Raw genomic sequence first — 24,273 nt, forward strand, 5'->3', positions numbered from 1 at the left:
TGGGAAAAATAAGGAGATTCATCATGTTGAAATCTGTGTTCCAGCCTCCCAATAAGTTAAACCTGCCAAAGACAGGGACCAGACTTTACTTTGTACCCAGAACAGAATGAAGGAAACTCAGCTCCTTTGCTAAGTGGAAATATTGTGCAAAATTTTCTTGAATATTTTACTCGATTGTAAAAAAAAAATAGAAGAACCGAAATACTAGCCAACTGCAGCAGCAACATCAATTTCAGTCTCCCGTGCTCCTGCCCTGTTTGAACTTTTCCCAGGGGCAAAAATGAGAATTGAACTAACAGGCAGGTGGTGCAGAAAATGAGAAACTGAGATGTTACACAGACCTATGTCATCATCAACAGGTACATCAATATCACTCCCATTCTCGTGGCAAACTTTTTGGGGCATCTTTCCTTCTGGTTTACTTCCCTGCAAACACATTGTCTTGATAATGGAATAGAAACCTGTAATTTAAGCACTGTCAATATATCGATAAATCAATTTTTATCGATATGAGTTTGATATTGATATCACTGATGTTTATCTGGTAATATCGATATATTGGATTTTTTTAGAAATGTCGACACTTCGAAAACATCAATATTGAAAAAATGTATTGAAAATATCGCTACTAAGGAACAAACTTTATTAGAAAATACAAAAGTGCATCGTCACAATACTTTAATTTTTGATAAACCATGGCTTACGTTGGTTCTCACACTGAGTGAAAATGTCCCTGTAGCTTATACTCCAGGCAGCTTATACGGCGACATTTGAAGAATAAATTCAGTCACTTATCTCTGTCTCGCACTCAATAATTCACGTACACTTTGCCTCAAAAATATCACAAAATTTATCCTCCAAAACAGAATTATTTGCTAACCAAACGTACGTAGACTAGCACCACATGCTGATGATATCGCCATCGCCATACACGGCAGTGTATTTCCCTGGTCCCATGTAGGCTATACGAACACTATGTATGCAATACGAACACTAGAACATGTCACCAATGGATCACACCATTATACCCTAACAATTTACCAACAATTCATGCCTGTTATAACCTACCTCCATGATTATAATACCTTGAAATTTAAATGAATAAAATTTAATTTATCGATAATATTGATATAAAAAATATATATAAGTATTGGCCAAAATATGATATCGACGGTGCCTGCTGTAATTGTGTGGGAGTGGATTTCCTTACCTTTCAAAGCTTGTTGTTCTAACCTTTATTTTACAGTGTGAAAAAAAGACAGTTTTGGTATTTGACCCGCTAAAAGTCCCTCAGCTAAGCCTAAAAAAAGTAGACGGACAGCAATAAAGTATTAATGCATGAATTTCAAATGATCTGCTTATAATTTAAAACTTCTATTTTGCAGAATTCCCCCAACAGTTTTTGTCTTTCTTTAAGGAGATTTTTGAAGAGACTGAGTTCCCATTCTTGTGCCTCTGAGATTTAGGAAAAATAATGTCAGTAGAGACAATCACGCGGCAGGGTGGATCTGAAGGGTTGCCGGCCTGGTCCAGTGGGAGGTTTATTTTCAGAGGGGAATTTGAGGGGCGGGTAGGCGGAAGTGGTTGAGCGTTCACAACACCTAATCCATTAATGCTAGGTGTATAGAGAGAGTGAGGTGGCTGTGCTTGGCAATTTTGTGAATGGACAGACGGCCAAAGGAGTTTAAATGCGAGTCCCTCCGATTGACTTCCCGGAGTTTATTTTTGCTGGGGCTCAATGGAGAAGGGACAGAGAGTGCCTTTGTCAGAAAGATAAAGAGCCCTTTTCAGACTTACAGATGTACCCTCGGGATCATGTTATGAATATTCTGTTTGGCCGAGTGGGAACTAAACACTATAAGGTTACCTTAATAGAAATCATCAACACCTTCACAGCCTCCAACTGAACTCTCTTCAATCATCGCAAAGTTTCAATGCTTGCCAAAAACGTTGGTATTCCCATTCCATAGTTCCTGCATACTATGAAGCTTTAGATATTACGGTGCTGTGTTATGCACCATATGGTTGGGACTCATGCCTTGAAGAAATTTACAGGTTGTCAAGTGCAGAGTTTGAATCAATTTCCTGTATATACCACTAGCATCATTACCTTGCATCTGCCAAAACACCTTTGTTGTTAAGCCAAATCATTGTACCTTTTTCCAGGCATCTGTGATGAGTATGGGGTCATCTTTGAAATATAGGATATTCCTGTCAGTGTAATGTACATGTACTATGTATCTGTACATGTATGCAGTGCTTGATTAAATCCTAGTACATTTGTGACACCCCTCAGAGTGTGGTTGAGCGACTAATTCTTAAACCGATTCATTTGTTCTGTGATGAGGAAATATACTGTGGTGCAAAAACAAGATTTAGTTGTATTGAAGCCTATAACTGAAAGCGACCAAAGTGAAGGTGGACTACCTGAGAATTCTGGACCAGTAGTTAAGTTGAGTATCGCACCTACATGTAAGTCCAATGTATCTAAGAACCAGCCTGTCACTCGTTTTGTCTGCTAGGCTTAGCCTGCGTGCAGTTTGTACAATGTACATGTATAAAGGACTGCCCACTTTTGCCTCTATCCCCCACCTACTTTATGGAAATTTGCAATAGCTGTTTTCTCTAAGTTCTCACTGAACTGACTTCTTCAATTTGTGCTCAATGTTGGTACATGTATTTCCAATATTTACCCACAAGTGCTCTTTGTTTCCATGACCTAGTCAATGGAATGTGATAGTGGGTGGTAATTAACCGTCCACTTGCTTTTGCTGGGTCCCAGCCGCAACTTTGTAAGTTCTAACATATGTATGACCTGTGTAGGTTACATACGGTAGCACCCTCTTTACTTCATGCAGAGAAAGATCCATTACATGTACATTGCATGTACATTGGATGGTTGTCATAATGTACATTTAACATACATGTACATGTATGCACCAACCAATTTTTCCACTTGCACAAAGACAGACAAAAATAGTGTAAAATTGATAGTCACTTCTCTCACTTTAGCACCTTGTTATGTGACTTGCTCCAGATGATTACCAACCAATTCTGCACTCATACAAAGACAGAAATAATAGTGTAAACTTAATAGTCTTGTCTCTCACTTTGGCACCTTGTCATGGGACTTGCTGCAGATGATTCATCCCCGTATCTTAAATCAACCTTTTTAGCTCACTCGTCGCCTTCCCTTCGCGGCTCTCCCTCAAACAATGCCGAGATTTACGAGAGACAATTATCGGCGGGGCGCTACCACCTCGCACAAAGCCCGTGTTGGTTTAACAATTAACCTGATTAGTCGGCGCTTTCAAAATGTCAATCCAATTTCAATCACGGGTTATTGACTTGGATGGCCAAGTTTGCTCTCAGCTGATAGATTTTTTGAGGTCCTCTTTTGTAGTACAATCCACTCCGTCGTCAACTTCTCTGTTCGTGCTATGCATCATCTTAACTGAATTGTTTAGACAATCACATGGTGAAATGCCAGCATAATGTCATTACTCATTTAGAACCCCCCACAAAATAATCTAGCTACACATGTAGGTTCTTCAACTCAGCGAAATCACCTTTGCATGTTATATCATGGATATTTATTTTTCACGCACGAGTGTTTTTCCTTTGCACTATATTTTTTCTGTTTCTGCTGTACGTTTGTACTTTCCATTACCGTCACGTGTTTCAATTTGGTCCGATGCTACCTCAGACTCTAGAGTGATATCCCGTAACTCGCGCTCCCTTAAAAGCATTTTCCAATCAACTGCAAAAACAATTCAATAAGGACATGACACGCTGCTTCAAATGACGCCCATTAAACTCAATTTTTCCATTTGGAAGGGAGGGGGCGGGGGGGAGAAAGGATAGCTTGTTCAAAATCAGGGTTCGTGTTATGAATAGAAACAAGTGATGTCTCATGCACGAGACTGTCGTGAGCAGCTGGAAAGGTTACCTTTGAGAAGCAGGGGTGACCTGGTTGGATGTTTGCTAATGCACAGATGTTTGAAACATTTTCAGTAGTTACAGTTTTCAAATTAACTTACTCCGGCATGACAAGATGACGCAGCGTGACACGTGCACACAAACTGGACAAGAAGGGCACTTTGTGTGTGCATGCATGCAGGATAATGGTAAGGAGTACAGAACACGTGACCAGTTTTTGTCTGAATGTGCACAAACCCAAACTATCTTTGCTTATTCAAAGAGGGGGCAAGGCATTTCTTGCACTTACACCTTTACACCCTCTTTGGCTGTAGTGGACAATAACATATGCATCTTTAGGTTTTGGCTGCAGCCACTAGCAGGTGGCTGCCATGGCTACATGCATTATTTTTCAGCCATAGTCACGACTAGTTTACACAGCCTCTCTTTCACCTATACAGGGAAATCACTTTGTTCATCATTGTGTGCAAATACTAGCACTTGTCAAATTCTAGCCCCTCACCAAGTATTGAATCTACACTAAGCCATTCAAAGACAAAGGGTTAACTGAATTGATGTAAATAATTAAGCGTTGTGGATTACCTATCACAAGAAAATTATCTTCTAAAAGTTAAAAGTTATATTGTATGCTTTGATGACCATATTCATGGAAGTGGGGAGATATTTACATGGCACGGAATGGTATAGGACTTGAAGTATGGATTTATTTCCTAACCACATACATGTATTGTATCTGCGTAGACCCAGGAGTGCGGAGTGTATCCTGAATGCAGCATCTTGTAGGACAATTTGAAGAAGCAATAGAAGAAGATTCCAGAGAGCCCAGCTTGAGTGATTGGACCTTATCCGTCAAGTTCAAACCCGTGTGACGTTGGCACAACACGACACGACACAATCCCCCCCCCTCCAAAGGTTCCATGATCTTCTCATATTTCATATTGATCACCCCTACCCCGGGCAATTACCCAAGAACGGCTGGGGAGGTAGCGGGCAGGTTGTACGTGATACTTCCTGTGAAACTGCTGAAAATCGTGATCGCGCAATGTGAAACTTCAGTGGATAATGACCAGGCTGAGGTTAGGGGATGAGTGAAGAGGCATGTGATTTCTTGCATGCAAGCATCGGAGTAGTAAACATTCAAAAGGTTCTGTGCATGTATGGCTCGATCGATGCACTAAGTATGTACTTGGGCAGCACAGTGGTACGGTCATTAACGATCTAGTTAAGCGAGGAGTGGCTGATGCGTGACATACATGTACACTGCACATAGTGAAAGCTTCAAGCTTTAAAGATCAATCAAATTCAAATTGGTAATTCACAATTTCAATTTTTTATGAAATTTAGTTATATTTAAAACAATCTAGTAGGAAAAAACTAAATAAAAATTGCTACCGACTGTTCCAATTTGAACGGGATAAAGGTCCTAATGAATTTCAGGCAGATAGCCATTGTCATTTACTGAGAATGACATCTAACTTACTTTACCCTTTTTTTCCCCTCTCTTTACTTGTGCTATAAATCCCCTATTACGGCCACAAGGTCAATTAACTCTGGGGGACAAGAGCTGTTTTATAACACCAAATCGTTAGATTTGTTTGCCGCCCTCATTGACACATTTTTTTACTCTGAGCATCCTCGCAGTGGTATTGAACTCCCCAAATGACGATATTTTAATAAACGCGAAGAGAAGCTGCCACTTTAGTCAAGATATGGGAAACAGTGACCAATTCCCTATTCAACAACCATTTTTTTTGGTCAAAGCAGTGTGATTGATCTTTAAACAAGCTCTTGTCAACCTTGTATGAACTCACCATGTAACTCTAGCTCCCTGCTGTGCATTTAGCAATGGACATTTGGCTATGGATAACCAGCAGAAGCCATTTGCGGGTTAAATTTGAATAAAATCTGGTGCACTGAGTTATCTGACTGCACGTAAACATAACGATTTCAATTCCTCAGACTAAAGACACTGTTGCTATATCTCGTGATTCGGGGCAAGCTTTTGCATAGCGACCACCATCTCTGGAATGGACTGGTTCCTTTGTGCCCTTCTTAGCCATTAAGAAGAGTGTATTGTTGCAAGGCGTCTCGTATGTAACTAAGCAAAAGCTTTCCCCAAATCATGAGGTACAGCAACAGTGGTTTTAGTAAGGAGAATTCAAATTGTTATGTTCGCGTGAATTTAAAGAAGTCAGTGTACCAGATTTGGGTCAAAGTTAACTCACAAAAGGCTTATTGGACCAGCCCATAGAGGCCCATATACCATCATAGACAAAACTTGTTCTTTTTTCATACCAAGTAGTCTGTTGTGCAGCACTGAACAGGTCTTATAGTTGATGCTATTGAATGGCAAGCATATGCTTGCCGTTGTCTTTTCAGTTCAGTAACCAATAATTTACACTTTGAACTGCATGTGAAAATTAAATGCTAAGAAGTGACCATCCTTTTTTTTGGGAAAAAAATTGTACAGTTAGAATACAAACTGCCAATACATGTGTTGAGATATTTTCCCCAGCCAGAGCTCAAATCATATTGGAAAGCCTGATCTGAGCCCCAGAGTACTTCATGTGACTTCTTCAGAGTCACCAAGCGAAGCCAATTAACCACCTCAGTCATTTAGATCCCAGGGGTTCCCGTCCTTTGATTTCACTTGATACAGATCAGTCACATTTCTGCCCATTACCAGGTCTCGTCCACTGTATTCAGCCATGGAAAAATAATTAGATCAGGAGTCAGATTAAAAAAGAAGGGACTTGACATTTCAGTTCTCCCACATGTTCCCCTGTCTTTGCTCCCGTGATTGCTCCAAGAGGTAGCCCAATGTGACATTTTCGTAACTGATTTTAGATATTGGAGATGGCTGGATGCCAATTCCAGTAACTCAAATGTAACTGCCTTTGATTTGCACTGCACTGTTGATAAAATGTGGTGATTATAAAACTAAATTTTCAGTTAGATCAAAAAGCATCAGTTACCAGCTGTGGTTCTAGATTGGATTTTTTCTTGGATCTGAAGGAATTTGTATGTGAGATTTTTGTTTTCATGAAAGCCAGATCTGGGATTCTTTTCTTATGACAAGGGTGATTTACAATTTCTGCCAAAAGAACACTTTTTTCAGTGACACCAACTGCCTGTGAGTACTTCTGGAGTTGGAAGTTAACGCCATCAACATTTTATGAGCTTGCGCGTATATGTATTATTAATGTCTCTATTATGCATAGTTGATTGTATGCCCACATGATCTGTCAAAAGCATCAATTATTTGGAATGCATATTTTAGATGAATTGTGGAATGGTGCCTCATTAAGTCTGTTGTCTTTGCTCTTGTCCTTTCATGAACTTTTCTTTTTTTCTTTTTTGGTTAACTGTGAATGAGTAACACATTGCCCATTTTGATAAAAATTTTGTAAAAAATGTTGTAAAATCAGTCCATCTAGTGGACTCACAATCTCCTACAACTTTGTGAACAGAATTGAGCCTTTTCAGTATGTCTGCATTCTTTTAAATTGGTATTGGTCCATGTGCTTCTTCTTTTTTAATAGATGTAACCTGTATCAACCTAATCTAATCCTAGCCCCTTTTTAATCTGTCAAAATCCAACAACTGCTAGTGTTTGATTTTGGTGTTTTCAGGACTGAGGAGCCCAGGTATAACAAGGCCTATGTTATATTACAGTGGGCTTGATGTCTTAACGTTGTACAAAGAATGTACTGTTGCAAAACTGAAATGAACACAACTTAGCCGCAGGTTTTTGCTTTCAGTGCACCCTTGAAAAATTTTTATGTACTTCTTGGTGACCGTCTAGAAATTTTACATGTTATCCCGGGGGGGGGTTGACTTTGGTTGGGTTATTGCCACATCTCTTAGATGTGACGAGATTCTGAAAAAAAAAGGACCTTTAAATGATGGCAGCTAGGCCATCTCTACCATATGTGAATATATATGTTCTAGTGTTTTTGGGGTGTTCGTGAAGAAAAGACATGTATCACTCCACTGCTTCCCATTAGGGAGTCCTGCGTGGCCAAATATTCAGTGCTGTACACCAGCGAACATGTCATTCCATTAGCAAGATAAATGTGCATCTATCATACAGGAAGAACTCATACCAGTGGATGAGAAAAAGAAAAAAAAAGACTCATCCATGGGAGTGTAATTAGGTGAGTGATCCATTGCGTCATCCTTGGCAACCTGCATCAGTTTTGCTCCCGAGCCCTGCGTCTCAATCTGAGGCAATAATCCTACGTCCCTTCGCCTCTCATGAGTCTTGTTGCCCGTTGTCGCAGGGCCAGGAGGCAGGAGAACAAGAGAAAGAGTAGAAAAATACACAATTTATTCATGATGGAGCAGCCCGACTGGAGCCCTGATATGCTATATTAATATCCTGGTCACGCAAGGAAAAATACAGGACAAATTATAATGAAGAAGGAAAGACGTGATTATGGATTTGTATGAATGGACTTGGGCATTGTTGCCCCGACATACTCATACTCTGGTCATTAGCAGTGCTGTAACCTTTTCTTTTCTTTACCCAAGTCATCGCCGACCCATGCAGGAACTCAGCCTGGAAGATAAATGCCGTCAGGTTATGAATACTGTAGCTCGTCAAAAGAAAGGAGGGGGCTAGGTTCTATACTCGACCGAGATTCGTGTCATGCCTGTGATTGATTTGCCATGGGTTTATCACCATTGGAAATTGCGATGGATAGGCAGCAACGCATGGAGTGTATTTAGGTGAAGTTGGAAAATTGCACTTTGAACCAGCCTTGCTGGGACAAATGTTTCTTAAATGTCATGCAGAAAAGCTAGCCTGAAAATAAATATGTATCACCATATGCTATCGAGCCGTGCACTGTATTTAAGGTTTAGGAAAGTTGCTCTTCCCATTGGCCACCCACGTGAATGTTTGTTTTTCTCGTTTGAGAGGCTTAAACACAAATATTTGAAAATTTAGTAATGTTCCCAACATTTGTCTTAAAATGATTCAGCTTCTACATCTGAGGAGCTTTTAAGACAAAATAGTGGATGTTATTCAAAATAGGCTTGCAGAGGCCTGACAAAGGTGTGCTTTCTGTTAAACATTCCACTCACGTCCCATCATCTGATAACATGATGGTTGAATGTAGAACTTGTTTTGTATGAACCGTCCAGAATGAAAGAAAAGGGAGTGGACCAGTTTACTATTTCAAGGAGGCAAAGACATTTGGGATAAAAAAAATACCTAATTCTATGCCAGTTTCAACATGTTCAGTGCTTTTTGAGTTGGCGCGAGTCCATGCCAAGGGGGCTGATCGTGTTCTTTCATTTTAATTATCTTGAATGACCTGCGGTGCTCATCATTTTGTGCATGTGCAGTATCAGTTGGAATACAGCAATGCTTCATTGGGTTGAGTTAGATGAGCACTTAGAAAGCTGAACAAGAACTTTTACATGCTTTGTGCATAAACGAGAGGGAGCTAGTGTTCTGCCAAGCTATATGATTTCCTTTGGGTGACCCATGTGTTTGTACATGCTTGTGTGTTCAGACATGTGTGACGTATGGGCATCGATCATTGGGGATGGGGGGGACATTCCAACTTACTGAAGTAGGGGAAATATATCATTTGCCCCCCCCCCGATTCTTTGTCACTGAATAAAATTTAAAGGCTTGAATGTGATTCTACTGCACATGATAACTAATTAGAAGCTTGAAAACAATGCCAGAAAGGCTGAACAAATGGGGTAAAGCAGTCGGAAATTGCCCCAGATTACCACAGAGCATCTAGAATTGACAATTTTTCCCATGCCATGAAGGACTTCATGCTTCACACTTTTCTTACATTTGTTTTTCCCTGCGTATTACATGTATATGTATATCCCTTCCCTTTTTCAGAAGTGATTGATGACTTTGACATGACACTTTTGCATGATGCATTATTTTGCAAATTGCTAGTGGTCATAATTTGTAATCTTCTGATCTTTCGTTGCCGTAATTTTGCTTGTAAAAATATGGAGCCCTGGAACTCTGCCTCCCCCCAGACATCACACATCAGCAAGTCGAATTCTTATTTTCCCCACGGGCTGACATTTTTCCAGCCAAAATGTCAGCAGCAAGAAACCGAATGGAATATGACTGTATCAACCCGGGCAGCGCAGACCAATATTTGCTCGTCATATTTTATTCCCCGTTCTCGGGTTAATAAGAAACTTGATGTTGGGTAAACAAAGCCGCTCTGGGACCCAAAGTGCCCGGACTGGATCATCAAGACTGGTAATGCCGCCAACGCAGGAAACCTTCCGTGAGATATTAGCTCAGCATTCCATTCTGATACACAGTTTACTGTTTATACACGTATGCACACTACACATGAAGTATACGGTTGTGTAAGGGAGTGCAGGCTGATAGTCTTAGCAGTTACGCGGTTGAGGTGTTTTGTCATTTTTAGATAAATGTGCGTGACTTTTTTGCCAGCCACATGAAGTTAATGGACCACATCAGCAACGACTCACTGATATTCGGATATCGGATGGATGAGTACGTTGAAAGTGAGAAGTAAACACTCAGAATTTGATATGTTTCAGAGCCATGTAAATTAACACAGTCTCTGTCACCAGTTCATGCAAGGAAATATCTCGTGTAACTGACCACGCAGTTAGTGAGGTGATTTGTCAGGGCTACTTTTAAATACCGGTTTATAAATCATAAAGAAATTAATAAAGAATGCAATTTACATGTATGTTAGCGGTACTTGGTTTACCTTTTCCATATAGTAGGTTTCTCGATGAAAAATAGTGACAAAGTGACTATTTGCTTTAACTTTAAACCTACCAATGTTCCAGTATGTTCAAACTATGTTAAATGGACTTTCCTTTTTTTTAGGCCTTTAATTATTTTAATGTCATGATTCTATTAAGTGTGCAACATTGCTTTCATCACAGTGCAGTTTTTGACAGCTATTTGTGCTAGTTCCAATGCTCTCAAAGTGGAGTGTACATTCTCAGTGGCTCTGTTTAATAAATGTTGCCAATCCTGTGAGTGAACATGTACACGTGCACGTTTCATGTTCAGAGCTGTGAAACTCCACTTCAGCTGCAATCTGGAGCCTCATTCTTTTTTGGTGAAATCAGGTTTGTTTGCCAGGAACATGTTTGTGCATTTTGAGTAGGTCTGAATTTGGTCTTTGGGTAATTGTTTTTGTAAATGGTGAATGTTCCAGGGTAATACGCGGCTGTCAGCTCACTTCTGATTAATGACGGTTGGCTCAATGAGAGTAGGGTGTTTTGAAGTACATTGGCCCTAATGTGAATTGAATTTGGGAATGTTTGAATGCTGAAGTATCATGATTCATGATCACTAAATGTGCTCTGGAATGTATTAGGCATAGCATGACCAAAGGACTGTCTTGTTTCTGTGTAACATTGCCATATGGACCACTGATTCCTCGTTATGATGTTAAAATTGTCCACCTTGGGAAATTTGAAGATATGTGGACTAGTCGCTTGACTTGACCACTTCTGTCAGGTTTTCCCAGCAATTCCCAGTTTATCAGCAAGTTTGCATGATTTTTCAGGCTTTTTTCATTCAAAGACCAAAAACATTTGACATTGCTTCATGTGTGTAACCCTTTCTTTCTTCAACTGAAGGGTTATGGGACACCACAGACTGCTTCATCACTGGCTCTCTCTCCCAGGTTGCTGGTTTTTGGTTTTTCCTCCCTCCACCATCCCTTGGGACTTTTGCCGAAGCTCAGGCCAGACCCTCTGTGTTTCTGTCTATCAGTCTAGGCATCCTGTTCTCCCCACTCTTCCTCTGTCTACTTCAACTTCATCTGCCTGTCACTCTGCCTTGTAAGATGGCTTTGACCAGACCCGATGAACAGGATACATCATGAGTAAATCACTGTTGCATACATATCCATAGCTTGTATTCTTCTTAGTACTTTGTAGCTGGCAGTTTGAGTGGTATGCATGTGTATACTTTTACACATGTGCCTTTGGTGCAGCTGTGGTTGAGAGGATTTTGCTGTCACTTTTCAGACAATTTATTATTTCCTTACACACTCGATAATAATGGCCAGATCTTATACATTGTATGGTACGTTTCAAGTAAAGTCTCCATGTACTGACGTCACTATTATCCCCTTGATAACCCTTACCAGCTAATGGCAAAGAATGGCTTGAGTGCCCTGTAGCACAAACAAGATTGAGCGAAAAATGCTGCTGAAATAAAAATTTGGTTCACCTGTACAGCTTTCTATGGCAGGCGTTGAGTCTGCATCAGAGGAAGCCTGAAATAATGCAAATGAAGTTATCTTGTGTTTCCTATCAAGCCATTGAATTGAATAGCTGGAGATGCTGAAGACTGTCGGACGTTGTCTCATCAGCAGACGTGAGGCAGGTGAAACATTTCAACATGTATTCTGGTTTGAAAACAATTTCATAAAACTAAAGAGCATCATTCCACTGGGTGCTCTTTGCCATATAAGTCTGTACAGTGGTATCAAGCCACTTCAAAACCCTGGACCTCTTCACATTTCATTTGACGTGCACTTGGGAAACAGACAATTTTTGGTGAGTGAAGATTGAATGTCTTACTTGGCCTATTTGATTGTATGATTTAAAAATGCATCTGAGTTGATATATGACTTAGTATTCATGTTTCTGCTTTACCGGAAATGCCAGCAATTCCAGACGAATGCTCCCTTCATAATTTCTCCCTCTTTTTTGTGAGAAAAAATTGTGATGGAACTAAAGTGAGTACATCAACTAACCCATCTGGCTTCCAGCTGTATCCTGACCAATCTTTGACAGCCCTCAAACCATGCCATTGATTTTGCACTTTTCGTCCCTCTCGTGGCATTTGTTCAGTCTCGGGCCTGGCCTGTTTGCTGTCATCTTATCCCGGCACTCCAGCTTTCTCTAGGACTTGCTTGAGTTTACTGTACTAACACTCACCCAGGTTTGCTCATGCTGGCTGTAAATCTTGAGGCAGTACTGGATGAATGGGAAGAGAAAGATCCCTCTCTCCCAAAAACTCCAAAGCCGAGGCAAATGAGAAGAACCTAACACTATTTACAGAAGATGGAGGAGTGCTTTGAAGATGCATGGATCTACTTAGGGTGTGGTGATATTCACATTAATTTGAAGGAACTTTGGGGATATGAGCTAGCTGTGGTCAGGCCCTCTGGGCTGAAAAATATGCAACAGAGTTTCCCTGGTGTGCAGTGATCTTTCATTGAAGTGGCTAAGGCTTTGTTCAATTCAACTGGCTGTGACCTGGAGTAACACATACCATATGGGAAGTTGCTTCAGCCACTAGGCAGTGATCTCCTTAAATGCATATTGGTATGCCTGTATATTGACATGTTCAACAGTGGCGTAGCTAGGATTTTATAAGTGGGGGGCACAAGGGGGACACCAGCATCTTATTGGGGGGGACACCAACTTTCAGTGGTATGGTTTTTTGGGGGCAAGTTTTCATTAGCCTTGTTCTTTATCCATTCATTGGTTTTTTTTTATAGTGGGAGGTGGGCACCAGGAATGGGGGGGGACATGACCCCTTCCCACGTGGCTACACCCCTGATGTTCAGCAGGGGTGGGAAGGGCTCTTTTTTTGATTGCTTCCCTGCCTCTTCCTTTCCAATTATGAATTATACTAGATGGCAGGGAACCAGGCAAGCAGGGAGCAGATAAATGATTCTTATAGAACTTCCTTTGTCATACGTGCTGATTCCTACATGGAAATCGATGAATAGTGCTCATGCAGCGTCATTTTGCTCAGGGGTTTAAGGGTTGGGATTACAAAGAAACAGACATGGATCTGTTACCCCAAAATTGTCCTTGTTTTTTCTGTATCTGTAGCATCACTGTATAGTTGTCATCTTTCCAATTCTGTTTGGAAGACAAGAATTGTGGTTGTGAAAAGGGCAGCTGTTTATGCGAAAGCACACTTCCTCTTTATTAAAAGTCCTTTACGGTGCACCTTCTTTTTTTTGTTTGCTTTCCACTATGCAGACCATTCAATTGCATTATCTATCCATCCTCCATCTTCCTAGGCAATTAGGTTGAAGAATCCCATCTTTCTATCTCTTTCTATTTCTTCCTCCCCCCCCCATCCCTGACCAAGTGGGCCCATCCATAATTTTGTCATTTTGTCGTCCATGATACTCTAAGTACTTGACAAGCCCCATTTGGGAATCCATTTTTCTGTCTTGTCCCTTCTTTGTCCGTAGCTATGACTCACAAATATTTGAGGCTGTGTTAAAGATGTTCAATTACCCATAAACGTGCTGTTTAAAGTGAGGGAAAACATGACCCGAAGATAAATTGCTAGACCTGTAAGAAACACCTATGTAATTGAGGGTTAATCCAGAAGCTGAAGAGAGAGGAATGAAGTAGTACATGAAGACATTTTGGTGCAACCCAGAATGAGATGTTGCCAAACAGTGGCATTTCTCATCATCAGCAGGCACCAAACTGGGCAGTCTGGAACCACAGTTTGCACTGAGCAGGGGTTCGGGAAGGGAGAGGGTAAGGGGTATGACAGCACAAATTTGGGAGGTGAGCTGGGGAGGAAAACTTGTTTAGTCCCCAGAACCACCTCCTGAATCCAGCACTGGAGATGATTCTTTCTGGCATACCATCATTTTGAAGGGTTCTATAAGCATTCGGTGCCCAACTGACTTGTCTGTGGAAAACACATGAAGCAGCTAGCTGGCGGCCTTACTAGATACATGTGCTTTTTTCAGCCATAGCCAAGGGATTCAGACGCAGCCGTGTGAAAGTGTGTGATGTGGAAGCCAACCTGGTTCTGTCCAATTAATCCCAGTTTCTCTGGAGCTCCCCTCGGTCTTGGCATCAGGAGGATGCAGAAAATTGATTGAGTGAAGGAGCTTTCATGTCTTAGACAGTTCGCTCATTGCCACATGAGGGCTCACTTTATGTTTAAGTAAGAGACAAACACAGCTTGCAATGTACAGTCGAGCCATTGACTGCATGTGAAATCCCACTGCAAACTTTCTGCAGCAGTTATAAGTGAACTTCTCCAGGCATTGGGAATTTTAGAAATGAGCTTCAATATGAATTATTTTGATTATTTTAATTTGGACCATTCTCTCTGTTTTTCCTTTTTCTTCAGATCTACACTGACTGGGCTAATCACTTTTTGGAGAAGGCAGGGCGCAAGAATCTCATTGCGGATCTTCAGGTGGACATCACCAATGGGGTGCTCCTTGCCCAAGTGATAGAGGCAGTCAGTAAGTATTCAAAGCCAAATATGGTTAAAATGGGAGGGGCTTTTGAAAAAATGGAGATCTGTGCATAAGTGGTTGAGAGTGTTAGAAACAAATGCAATAAATAACGGAGGTCCTGGAAGTAAGCCACATGTATCGTCTATGAGAGTGATGTGGCCAAATCAGACACTTTGTTTCCTTTTTAAGACACAGTTCTTTTCTGCACACTCTTCAACTCTGCCAGATTTCCAACATTTAAAAAGGCTTTACATGTGGACAAAAAATCTTGTAGTAAGCTCTTTTTGACCGAGTCCAATGGTAGAAATATATAGATCCCTGAGTCAAATATGGTGAAGGTACATGTAGGCGGGGTTTCACCTAAGAGCTCCACCATTTCAGCCTTTGCCAAGTGACTCAATCTGTAATTCAGTCGGCTTTGCCCCTTATCCTTGGAAGCAGCGTAAGTTATTTCATCACTGACTTTTCATACCACATTGATGTGAGGGGTCGATGCCTCACGCTATCTTGGGTGAGCTTGGTTAAGTTTGGTCCGCCAGCCTAACTTGTTCTTTGGTTCTCTACAATTTCAGTTGATGAAAAGGTGGCGGATATCAACCCAGGCCCTCGCACTGCAAATCAGATGGTAAGTGGTCATATCTCTCAATCATTTCATCCTACGAAGTCTGAAGTATGGGTCTTGTCGTTCCTGTGGGCTTCTCATTTTTTTACAAGGTAGCCCTTTTACAGCTGATTGTATGCACTTTGCAAAGGGGGTGCTGGGATTGGCTGATTTTGAAAGCATGACAGATCCTTTTGAGTCTTCGTTGGGTAGTATTTGCTTGAACAATAACATGGGTCAGGTTGCCTTTTGCACATGACATGTGCCTGCTGAATACACGTGCAAATGTCGATTGAGAGCAGTCCACAAACATTGCAATGTGTGCGCTTCTTCCCTGAAAATTAATGAAAACGATGTGCTGATCTCAGCACTTTATTACGATATTTGAGAGGAAGGAATGAGGAAGGGTGATTGCCATGCAAAACAGACAGAATGGTGAAGTACTGGTACCAGTGTACTTCTTAATTGTGAACAATTAAAAGAAAATGGAGTGCTAGATTTCACAGGCCGGTCATCCCAGGAAGGCTTGGCCTGTGAGAGACAGTTGAGAGTGGCTTTGCCACAAGAGGGCAGTCTCCTTATTTTCTGCCCGGCATACTGGTGCCGTGTGTTGAATTTTAATAAGTGGTGCAGACGTACGTGTAAGCAGAAAATGGCATGACCGGCTGTGACAAATACAATCTTCAGTGAGTCAGAGACTAAGCATCTTTGAACTTTAGAGGGCTCACTTGGAAGTGGCAGAACAGAAGGGTTTGCTTCAGATTGACTGTCTCTGTGATACATGAAGTGCATGTTTTCATATAAATAAGCCTTCGTGAATTGCAGATGGCAAGTGGATTGTATGCAAATGCTAAATGCGTTCAGCTTGAATTAGACTCATACGTGTGCATGGTGGACAAATGAACAAAGTGTGGAAGGTTTGCAATAACACCATGGAAGTTAATCTCTTTCGTGAGTTATGCGGTTCTGGGAACTGGATCCAGTTGTTTCTGTCAAGGGCTTTAAATAACCAATTCTTTTAAATACGGGTATGGTAAATCCTAGACCCCTTTGTTTCATTAGGTTAGTGATGAATACTGAGTTTAAAGAGAAACAAACAAATAGGCGATAATGTAAGAATATGGAAAGCAAAAGACAACAAAAACAACAAATGGACACAACTTAAAACCTTCTGTAAATGACTGTAAATACTAAATGCCTGTTACATGTATAAATGCATTTCATATCGTTACATAATGAGCTTCAGAAGGCAAAGTACATCCTAATCGAGACATCACTTTCTCTGATTGCAAAATACAATTTGTTATGCAAGTTATGTTGTGTATATTCAGGCGAATTCTTTTTTTCCCCTGCTGAGCATGCTCATTAAGGCCAGCCATTCTTGCTGAGCCATTATGATAAGCAGCTGCCATTCATACCTGACATTGGATCCTGGAGCCCGGTTATCACATTACCTCCATTCCCCGTCATCGCCTTTTTATTGCCCGAGAGCACACCAAATTTGTTGGTACAATAACAACTGGTAGCTGTCCTGACTGAAATTTCTGCTGCTCTTCCACCCAGGAATTGCTCAGAGGATGATGGTTTTCCCTGTCATCTTTTGTGGGATTTTGACTGAGAGACAAGTGTAATTCAATAGCAGCATTTAAGAACTAAGTACTTAGTGATTACATGGGAATGTTCAGTGATTTATTTGAGAGACACTTTACAGAGTGCCGTTGTGGGTTAAATGTGACTTACATCTGGTTTGCTGGCTTTTTCAGATGTTTTAGTTTGTAATTTCCTGGCTCCAGGTACAGTCATTTTATCAAGTAATTCAGGGCAACCTTTTTGTTTGGATGTATTTGGAGAAGCGATGGAAGAAAATAACAGAAAAGGCAATTATAAAGAGAGACATTGCTTGATGTAAGGTTTGGTGCAAGCAGAGAAATACAATGTTTTGGGAATTAAAACATGAATACATACAGTAGTTCCATTGAAAAGCAAAGCAAACCATAACCATAACCACTAGAACTCATAACCATAACCACTAGAACTCATAACCATAACCACTAGAACTCATAACCATAACCACTAGAACTCATAACCATAACTGTTACCACTACTCTTACTATTTAATACCAAACAAAAACCAAATTCAGGGTGACCATGGTAACACAGTTACCAGTCATTTTGCAGTGGCCCCACATTAGTGGTGGTAATCATTTTGATAACTTTGTAAATGAATCAGTTTTACTTGACAGTTAGTTGCTATGCACAAAACCTTAGCATTACAAAATTACAGCTGACATCCATCATGCAGGGCTCAAATTTCGACTTTTGGGGGGCAATGCCATTTTGGCCTCAAGAAATGTGACATTTTAAGGGGCACTGTGGCCAGTAATGCATGGCCAGGAGCAACAAGGCCAAAATTTCCACTAAGGAAAGGCACTGAGGCCAAGGTGTGAAATATTCTGCAAAATGAGTTCAGAAACTGGAAAAACGGAAAATTGGTGTTAATGCACTTGAGCTATTATATTTAAATGTTTTATAACCCAGTAATCACTCCCAAAATTTCTTGTGACAAAACATCATATTACATCATGGAACAGGTACATTTTCTGACAAAGGATTTCTTAATTTAGAGAAAACTGATTCATACAAAATTCCAGTGATTTAAACCATAGATTAAACAAAGCCACGTTTTGTTTCAATTTGATGCATCTTTTTCTACTGCAAAGCGCGATCTTACCAACCACATTCCCCTGCCCCGTAAAGTTGACCGACTCTTTACGTCACTTAAGAATAAGTTACGCACGTGTAGTTGAGTCTGCTGCACGCGTACATACGTGATCCGAAACTAGAGGGACAAAAGACCTAGCTGTGGAGGCCCGTCTGTGGTACAGCTTAAGCCTATCTACGCATATGCCATCCGGGTTGCTGCACATTATGCCGAGCTAGGTTTGCTAGCCCCATGCACCCGCCGCACATGCCTGCAGCAAATAATCGTCCACCAAACATTGGGCTACAGAATGAAATACATGTACATTTATGTATTGTAAATTGAAGCGAATTACAGAGCAGGCAAACTTCAAGCTGTACGTACAGCGCTGACTTGCAGCACGCCAGGTCTGCTAGCTTGCCTGGCCAGGCTGTGCACCCGCTTGGCATGAAGATAATCGTGTCCCAGTAGAATGGTAACACAAAATACATTCACATGATTGTAAAATCGGAAACTTGAAGGGAATTATGCATAGGGTATTGTTTCAAGGGGCAGTTCTTCCTGGAAGAATGGGGCACATGGCCAGCTTTGGCCGTGGACAAAGTGGAAACTTTCAGGGTACCGTGGCCAATTTGTAAGGGCACTGACCACCATGGCAGCGGTGGCCATGGTCAAATTCGAGCACTGATCATGATCCTGATGACGTAGGCATTTGTATTGATGTGGGCATGCTTTATTCCTCCATGCTTGAAGTTGCCTTTGACCCAATAGTTTGATACCATTGGCCAATGGCTCTGTTGAATATTGAAGAAGCCATTGTCATGAAAACCCTGTCCATTTAATAACAACAAGCAGATTTTATTATTTTTCCTCATGTATGGCTAAAGGCAATACATATCAAATGATACTGCCTTTACCTGCTTGTAATAAGGATTTGGTTGCAGTAGAGAATTGAGATTTCAACCCCTCAAGGAAACACAGTAACATGGACAAGCCTAGTTTGTAATTTTCATTTGCTGTTTTGCTTGAGGTACATTTACTAATAATATCAAGTTTTTCCTAAGAAAAACCACAGCAAAATTGTGTGAGCACAGCATGATGGGCAACCCATCAATAATGGCCAAGAATTACACATTTTCTGATTGAGCTGCAGATTTAGGTTGATAAATACATGTAGGTAGGTAGGTTGATATTCCCTAAACCCAATAATGCCAAAAGAGACCCTTTCTCTCTTCGCAGAAGTCCCACACCTTTAATTCTGTCCTTTTTATACAAAAGCCATTAAATTTCATTTATTTTAACTTATCTCAAATATTACTATAATATTAACCTTCCCTTTATTGTTTTTCACATTATGTGAAAAGCTTCTGGGGAGTTGAAATAACAATGTGGTGATGTGTTTGGATAGAAACCGTGCTGAACTCTTGCGGCATCACTAGGACGATGACTGTCTCCTTTAATGATATTTTGGGCCAAATTATGCCCTCCCAGCAGGTGAGGATAGTAAAATCTAAAATGGTCCGGGCACTTTTTTTTGCCTAATAGGGAGCGGACAGGCATTCCACTCAATTTGAGCTCACTCTCTGCCTGATCGACAGCGAGGTGTCGGTGAGGATCAGTCAGTCCGTGTGACAACAGTTCCCCTCTGTAGCAACGTTCAGCAGCAGCCATTTTTATTCTCCCTCAGTTGGCTCGCACAATTGAATTATGCAGCCCTGTGCGGGCAAGAATTAATGCCGTCAAGATCCTGAATTTTAGATGAGACATTTTTTGTCGTTGATAGATGTCTAAAAGAATGGTAGATTGAGTATCAGCTGGTTCTCTGTGTACTTTTGGATGAGTAAATAATGGCATGCAAAGTATAGGAGTGTAGTGAACCCCTGCAGACATTCCAGTCAGGAAGCATGGGACGTGTTATGTTATGCACTGCTGAGACTCTTTGAGTTGCAAAATTTGATGCAGAGAATTGAAAGCCTGTCAGGAAATTTCCAGACAAAATTGCATGGGTTGTAATGAGTATCTTGCAGAATTTTGACTGGTGTTATCATAAACTGATGTGGTTAAATAACCCAGTGGCTGGTTGGATCTGAACAAGCAAACCAGCAGGGGTCTTGCTCCTCCCCTCCCCCCAAAGCTTTTGGTGCTAATTATAATAAAATATGAGTACAGCTACATTGTATTGTTACAATAGTCAGACCAAGTCTCCACAAAACCTGTACTTTTCCATTGAGTAGTCTTAGGAGTGTCTTTATTTTATGCTAATGAGAGCTGATTTTTATGCAGTGGTTTGGTCTTCTTTGAAGCTTCAGGGATGAAGGGATAAAACAAATTACAAAGGTTTCCATGCTGGTTGTTGATTGTTGTGAAGTTTAGCTCATGTGCCGTGACATTTAGACATGAACAAATATTCAAAAAGATGCTTACTTATGTGTCAGTTAATGTAGATATGCCTCCCCCCAAAAAAATATTGGTTCACTTTATGATCAGATTGCACATCAGGTAAAACAAACTGGATTTCATGCAGTGTCCAGTTTGATGAAACACCATAGCAGCTCGCAAGTTGTTATATCAAGTTGTTATAGTTGTTTTCCAGTTATTTTCTTTCAAACTGAGTGACTTCTGGAACTTTTGTTGAAGTTCAATTTGTCGCTGTGCCACTGTAAATGTACTGTAGAAGAAATTTAAATTTTTCTTTTGAATTTAAATTTTTTTTGTTAAAATTAAGCCAAAATCTTTGTTTTGTTGACTTAACTTTTTGTATTGAAAAAAAAAGAAGTAGGGCCATCAATCTCTTCTGTTGAAATGACATTGGCCTCTTGACTCTAATCTGATATCCCCACCATATCCATTACCTCTGCTTTGACTTTCCACTATCTGCTAAATTTAGTGCAGTAATTTAACGAGCAATTTCTTCACAATGAGGATGCATGCCGAGTGCAGGATTCAGGCCACTGGGATCATTGCTCCTGTCGGTTTCGATTTGGGGACTCTCCCGGGCTCCGCATTTGCCAGCTGTGGATCTGCTCATCGGCTGGTCGTTGGAGAGAAGCCTTCAGCCGACCTGCCCCAAAGGGAAGGATTTACTCCTTGCTTGTTTCTATTCACCAAACTGTAACCTTTTGTGCTCCTATGTTATGTCAGTGTCTAATGTGTAGGCCATTTCACCTGTCAGTTTACCGAGGCAGGCCTGTCTGATTGTAACATCTGACATTTTATCAGTTGTTTTAATGCTGCTTCACCCATTTCTCTGTGGTACATGTAGTTGCAAAAAACAAACTTACTGGCAATTGAATAGAAGTACACATTGACATATCAACAAGAAGACTATATTGGCTCTTTCTACGGCAGCATCACAGATTTCCTTGGATGAGAGTATTACATACAATGCCAGTGGTTATCCTTGGTGTCATCAGAGTCACTGGAGCCTGCTTTTTAATTGTTTTTCGGTCGTGCAGTTTCTACTTGCCTGTAGTTAAGCTTCAGCATTCTTACCTGTAATGCTGGAATGTAGATTTAAAACCATAGATGATGAAGTGCTGACACAGAATTTTGGAGGTGTTAAGCAGGAATTGTACTAACCTTAATTTTCCTTGGTTGACCCCAAATTGATTTTCACACATATTTTCATTTGTTTTTAAACATTGGTTCTTTTCTCTCTTTTTTATTTGGAGATGGTCTGAGGAGGTTGTCTTTGGGAAGAAGTATTGCTGCAATACTTGCTTCTTTGTTTGTCCAAAATTGTACAGTTGGGAGTATGGAGGATGAATATTATTATTTCTAATGTGGCTAAATTATTCTTAATTATTTGTTTCCCCACAAACATTTTGGATGTGTCAATATATTACATGTCCTCTTCCGTTTTTGATGATTCATCTATTTTCACCTTAAGAACATTTCACCACCTCAGGGCAGATATTTCAATTGGTACTTTATCACAAATTGTTTTTTATATCTCTCAAATTTTCTCTTTATGATACCGCTGAAGTACGGTGGCTCTGGTAGTTGAATAGATTGAATTGACCCTTGAGGTCAGTCTAAGGCCTCTGAGAGCGAGAGATGTTTACGATTTGTAGATTCACCCAGTTTGGAAAATATGGGCCTTGCCCGATCTCCCAATTGTTTATTTGAAACAACAACAATGTCGGGAGGAAATCAATGCCATCGTTTATTACAGATGACCCCATTGGATTAATTGATGACCCCTCCAGACGTCCCTCCCCCCTCTCTCTGTCTCTGTGCAGCGCTGAGAGAAGAGCTCCATCATTGTCTGGTTGCTTCAATTGGAGCAGAATGCTCATTAGGGAGCTGGTTGAGGGTAAAAATACATTTCACTCCTAGGCAATTGGAAACAGATCGGTGCTGACTGATTTGCATTTTATAGGGAAGATGGACCTTCGGCATATTGGGACAGAGGCATTGACATAAATTGTTTCTTCTCCCGTCCCGTCCAGCTAATTTGTATAAATGCAGGTATCTCAAAAATTGCTTTGATTCAGAATCTAGATGTGCATCGTGATCTGGTGTTCATGTGGCATAGGGAATTTTTCCTGACGATGACTTATTCTCGAAGGATGACTAGTCATTACGTTTTTGTAGAACTGGTTTTCTTCCGTAAATGCAGTAAATAATTTGAACCACATTGCATATAAAAATATGTAAAACAGAAAATGAAATGCCAAGTTGGCTTTGTCAACAAGCACAGGAAATTCAGCATATACCAGCTAGTTCCCAAGGTAACAAAAACTCCAGAGAACTTCTACACACAGTACTGTTTTCCCATTATGAATTGGCTGCAATGGAATTAGACCTTTTGAGCAATGTCAGTCATTATTGTATTTTTGGCCAGGATATAAAACTCTCGATACTCATCTTGAAGTCTGAAATGCAGCCATTTGAAACAAGTGTGAAAAGGCATGCTGATTATTTTGTTATTGGACTTATGCATTAAAAAGTTATTTTCATATACTGCGCATTTGACTGTTCCTCATCACGACCCCCAAAAAGTGTCTGCCTGAATATTTTTGAAATAACCACAAACCACAAAGTAAATTTTGGAACTTCTGAACTGTGCGGATCTTTGGCCTAAATCCCTGTGTATGTTATTCAATTTCCTTCACGCCTCACACTACACAGTGGTCAGTTGATCATAACAACCATTTTTTTTAACACTGTGACAGAATCTTTTTTTCTGTAATGGGCATTCATTTTCTTCCACTTGTAACTTGTTGTAGTGGAGACTCCAGACCATGAAGGTTTGCTCTTAACCGTTTTTCATTTGAAGGGCTGGCTATGATGACTGATAACCAGGAAGATGATTCCAGTCTCCAACCATAGTTGTTTTTACAAGATGGAGAATTGTAAACACCGTACTTATAAAGCACTCAAGAGAATTAAGGCTAGAAACATATTGGTCAAAGTTTCCAAATAGTTTATGCTGATCCACTGACCATTGTGCAGTGAGGTCTGATTGAGGCCATTAAACTAGGAGAATCTGTCTTTGTTTTTATTGTTATATTTAAACTGACACGGGAGGAAGGATGATTATGCAGGCTGTGTTTAGAACAGGAGAGCAAAGAATGTTTCTCAACCCAAAATGTACAATTGGATTTGAAGTGTTCCGGTGTATATGCAGGTCCCTTCCCACCTATGTGTCCTCCTGTCGTACCCCTCCATTACATAACCATGTAACCCCTCCACGTATGGACAGTGACGCACGTGCCATTGATTATTGCAGCTCTAATTTACTGCCCTACTAGGCAGCCCTTGCCCATTTTCGATTCTCCTCATTAAGACGGGGGTGCGAAAGT

The 24,273-nt window shown here is 40.6% G+C and overlaps 1 protein-coding gene across 6 annotated transcripts in view; it reads left to right on the forward strand.

Moving 5' to 3' along the window:
* Positions 1-24,273, forward strand: part of LOC110991118 (neuron navigator 2-like) — a 227,197-nt gene that overhangs the window by 73,466 nt on the left and 129,458 nt on the right. For all 6 annotated transcript variants that reach the window (XM_022256296.2, XM_087134827.1, XM_022256297.2 and 3 more), the window contains 2 exons: positions 15,053-15,170; positions 15,737-15,789. In XM_022256296.2, the coding sequence (XP_022111988.2) occupies positions 15,053-15,170; positions 15,737-15,789 (171 nt within the window). The remainder of the gene's footprint in view (positions 1-15,052; positions 15,171-15,736; positions 15,790-24,273) is intronic.

The sequence above is a fragment of the Acanthaster planci genome, linkage group LG03 (assembly GCF_054643075.1).
Source record: "Acanthaster planci isolate LZ-2023a linkage group LG03, COTS_SCS, whole genome shotgun sequence".
In the NCBI taxonomy this organism is placed as follows: Eukaryota; Metazoa; Echinodermata; class Asteroidea; order Valvatida; family Acanthasteridae; genus Acanthaster; species Acanthaster planci.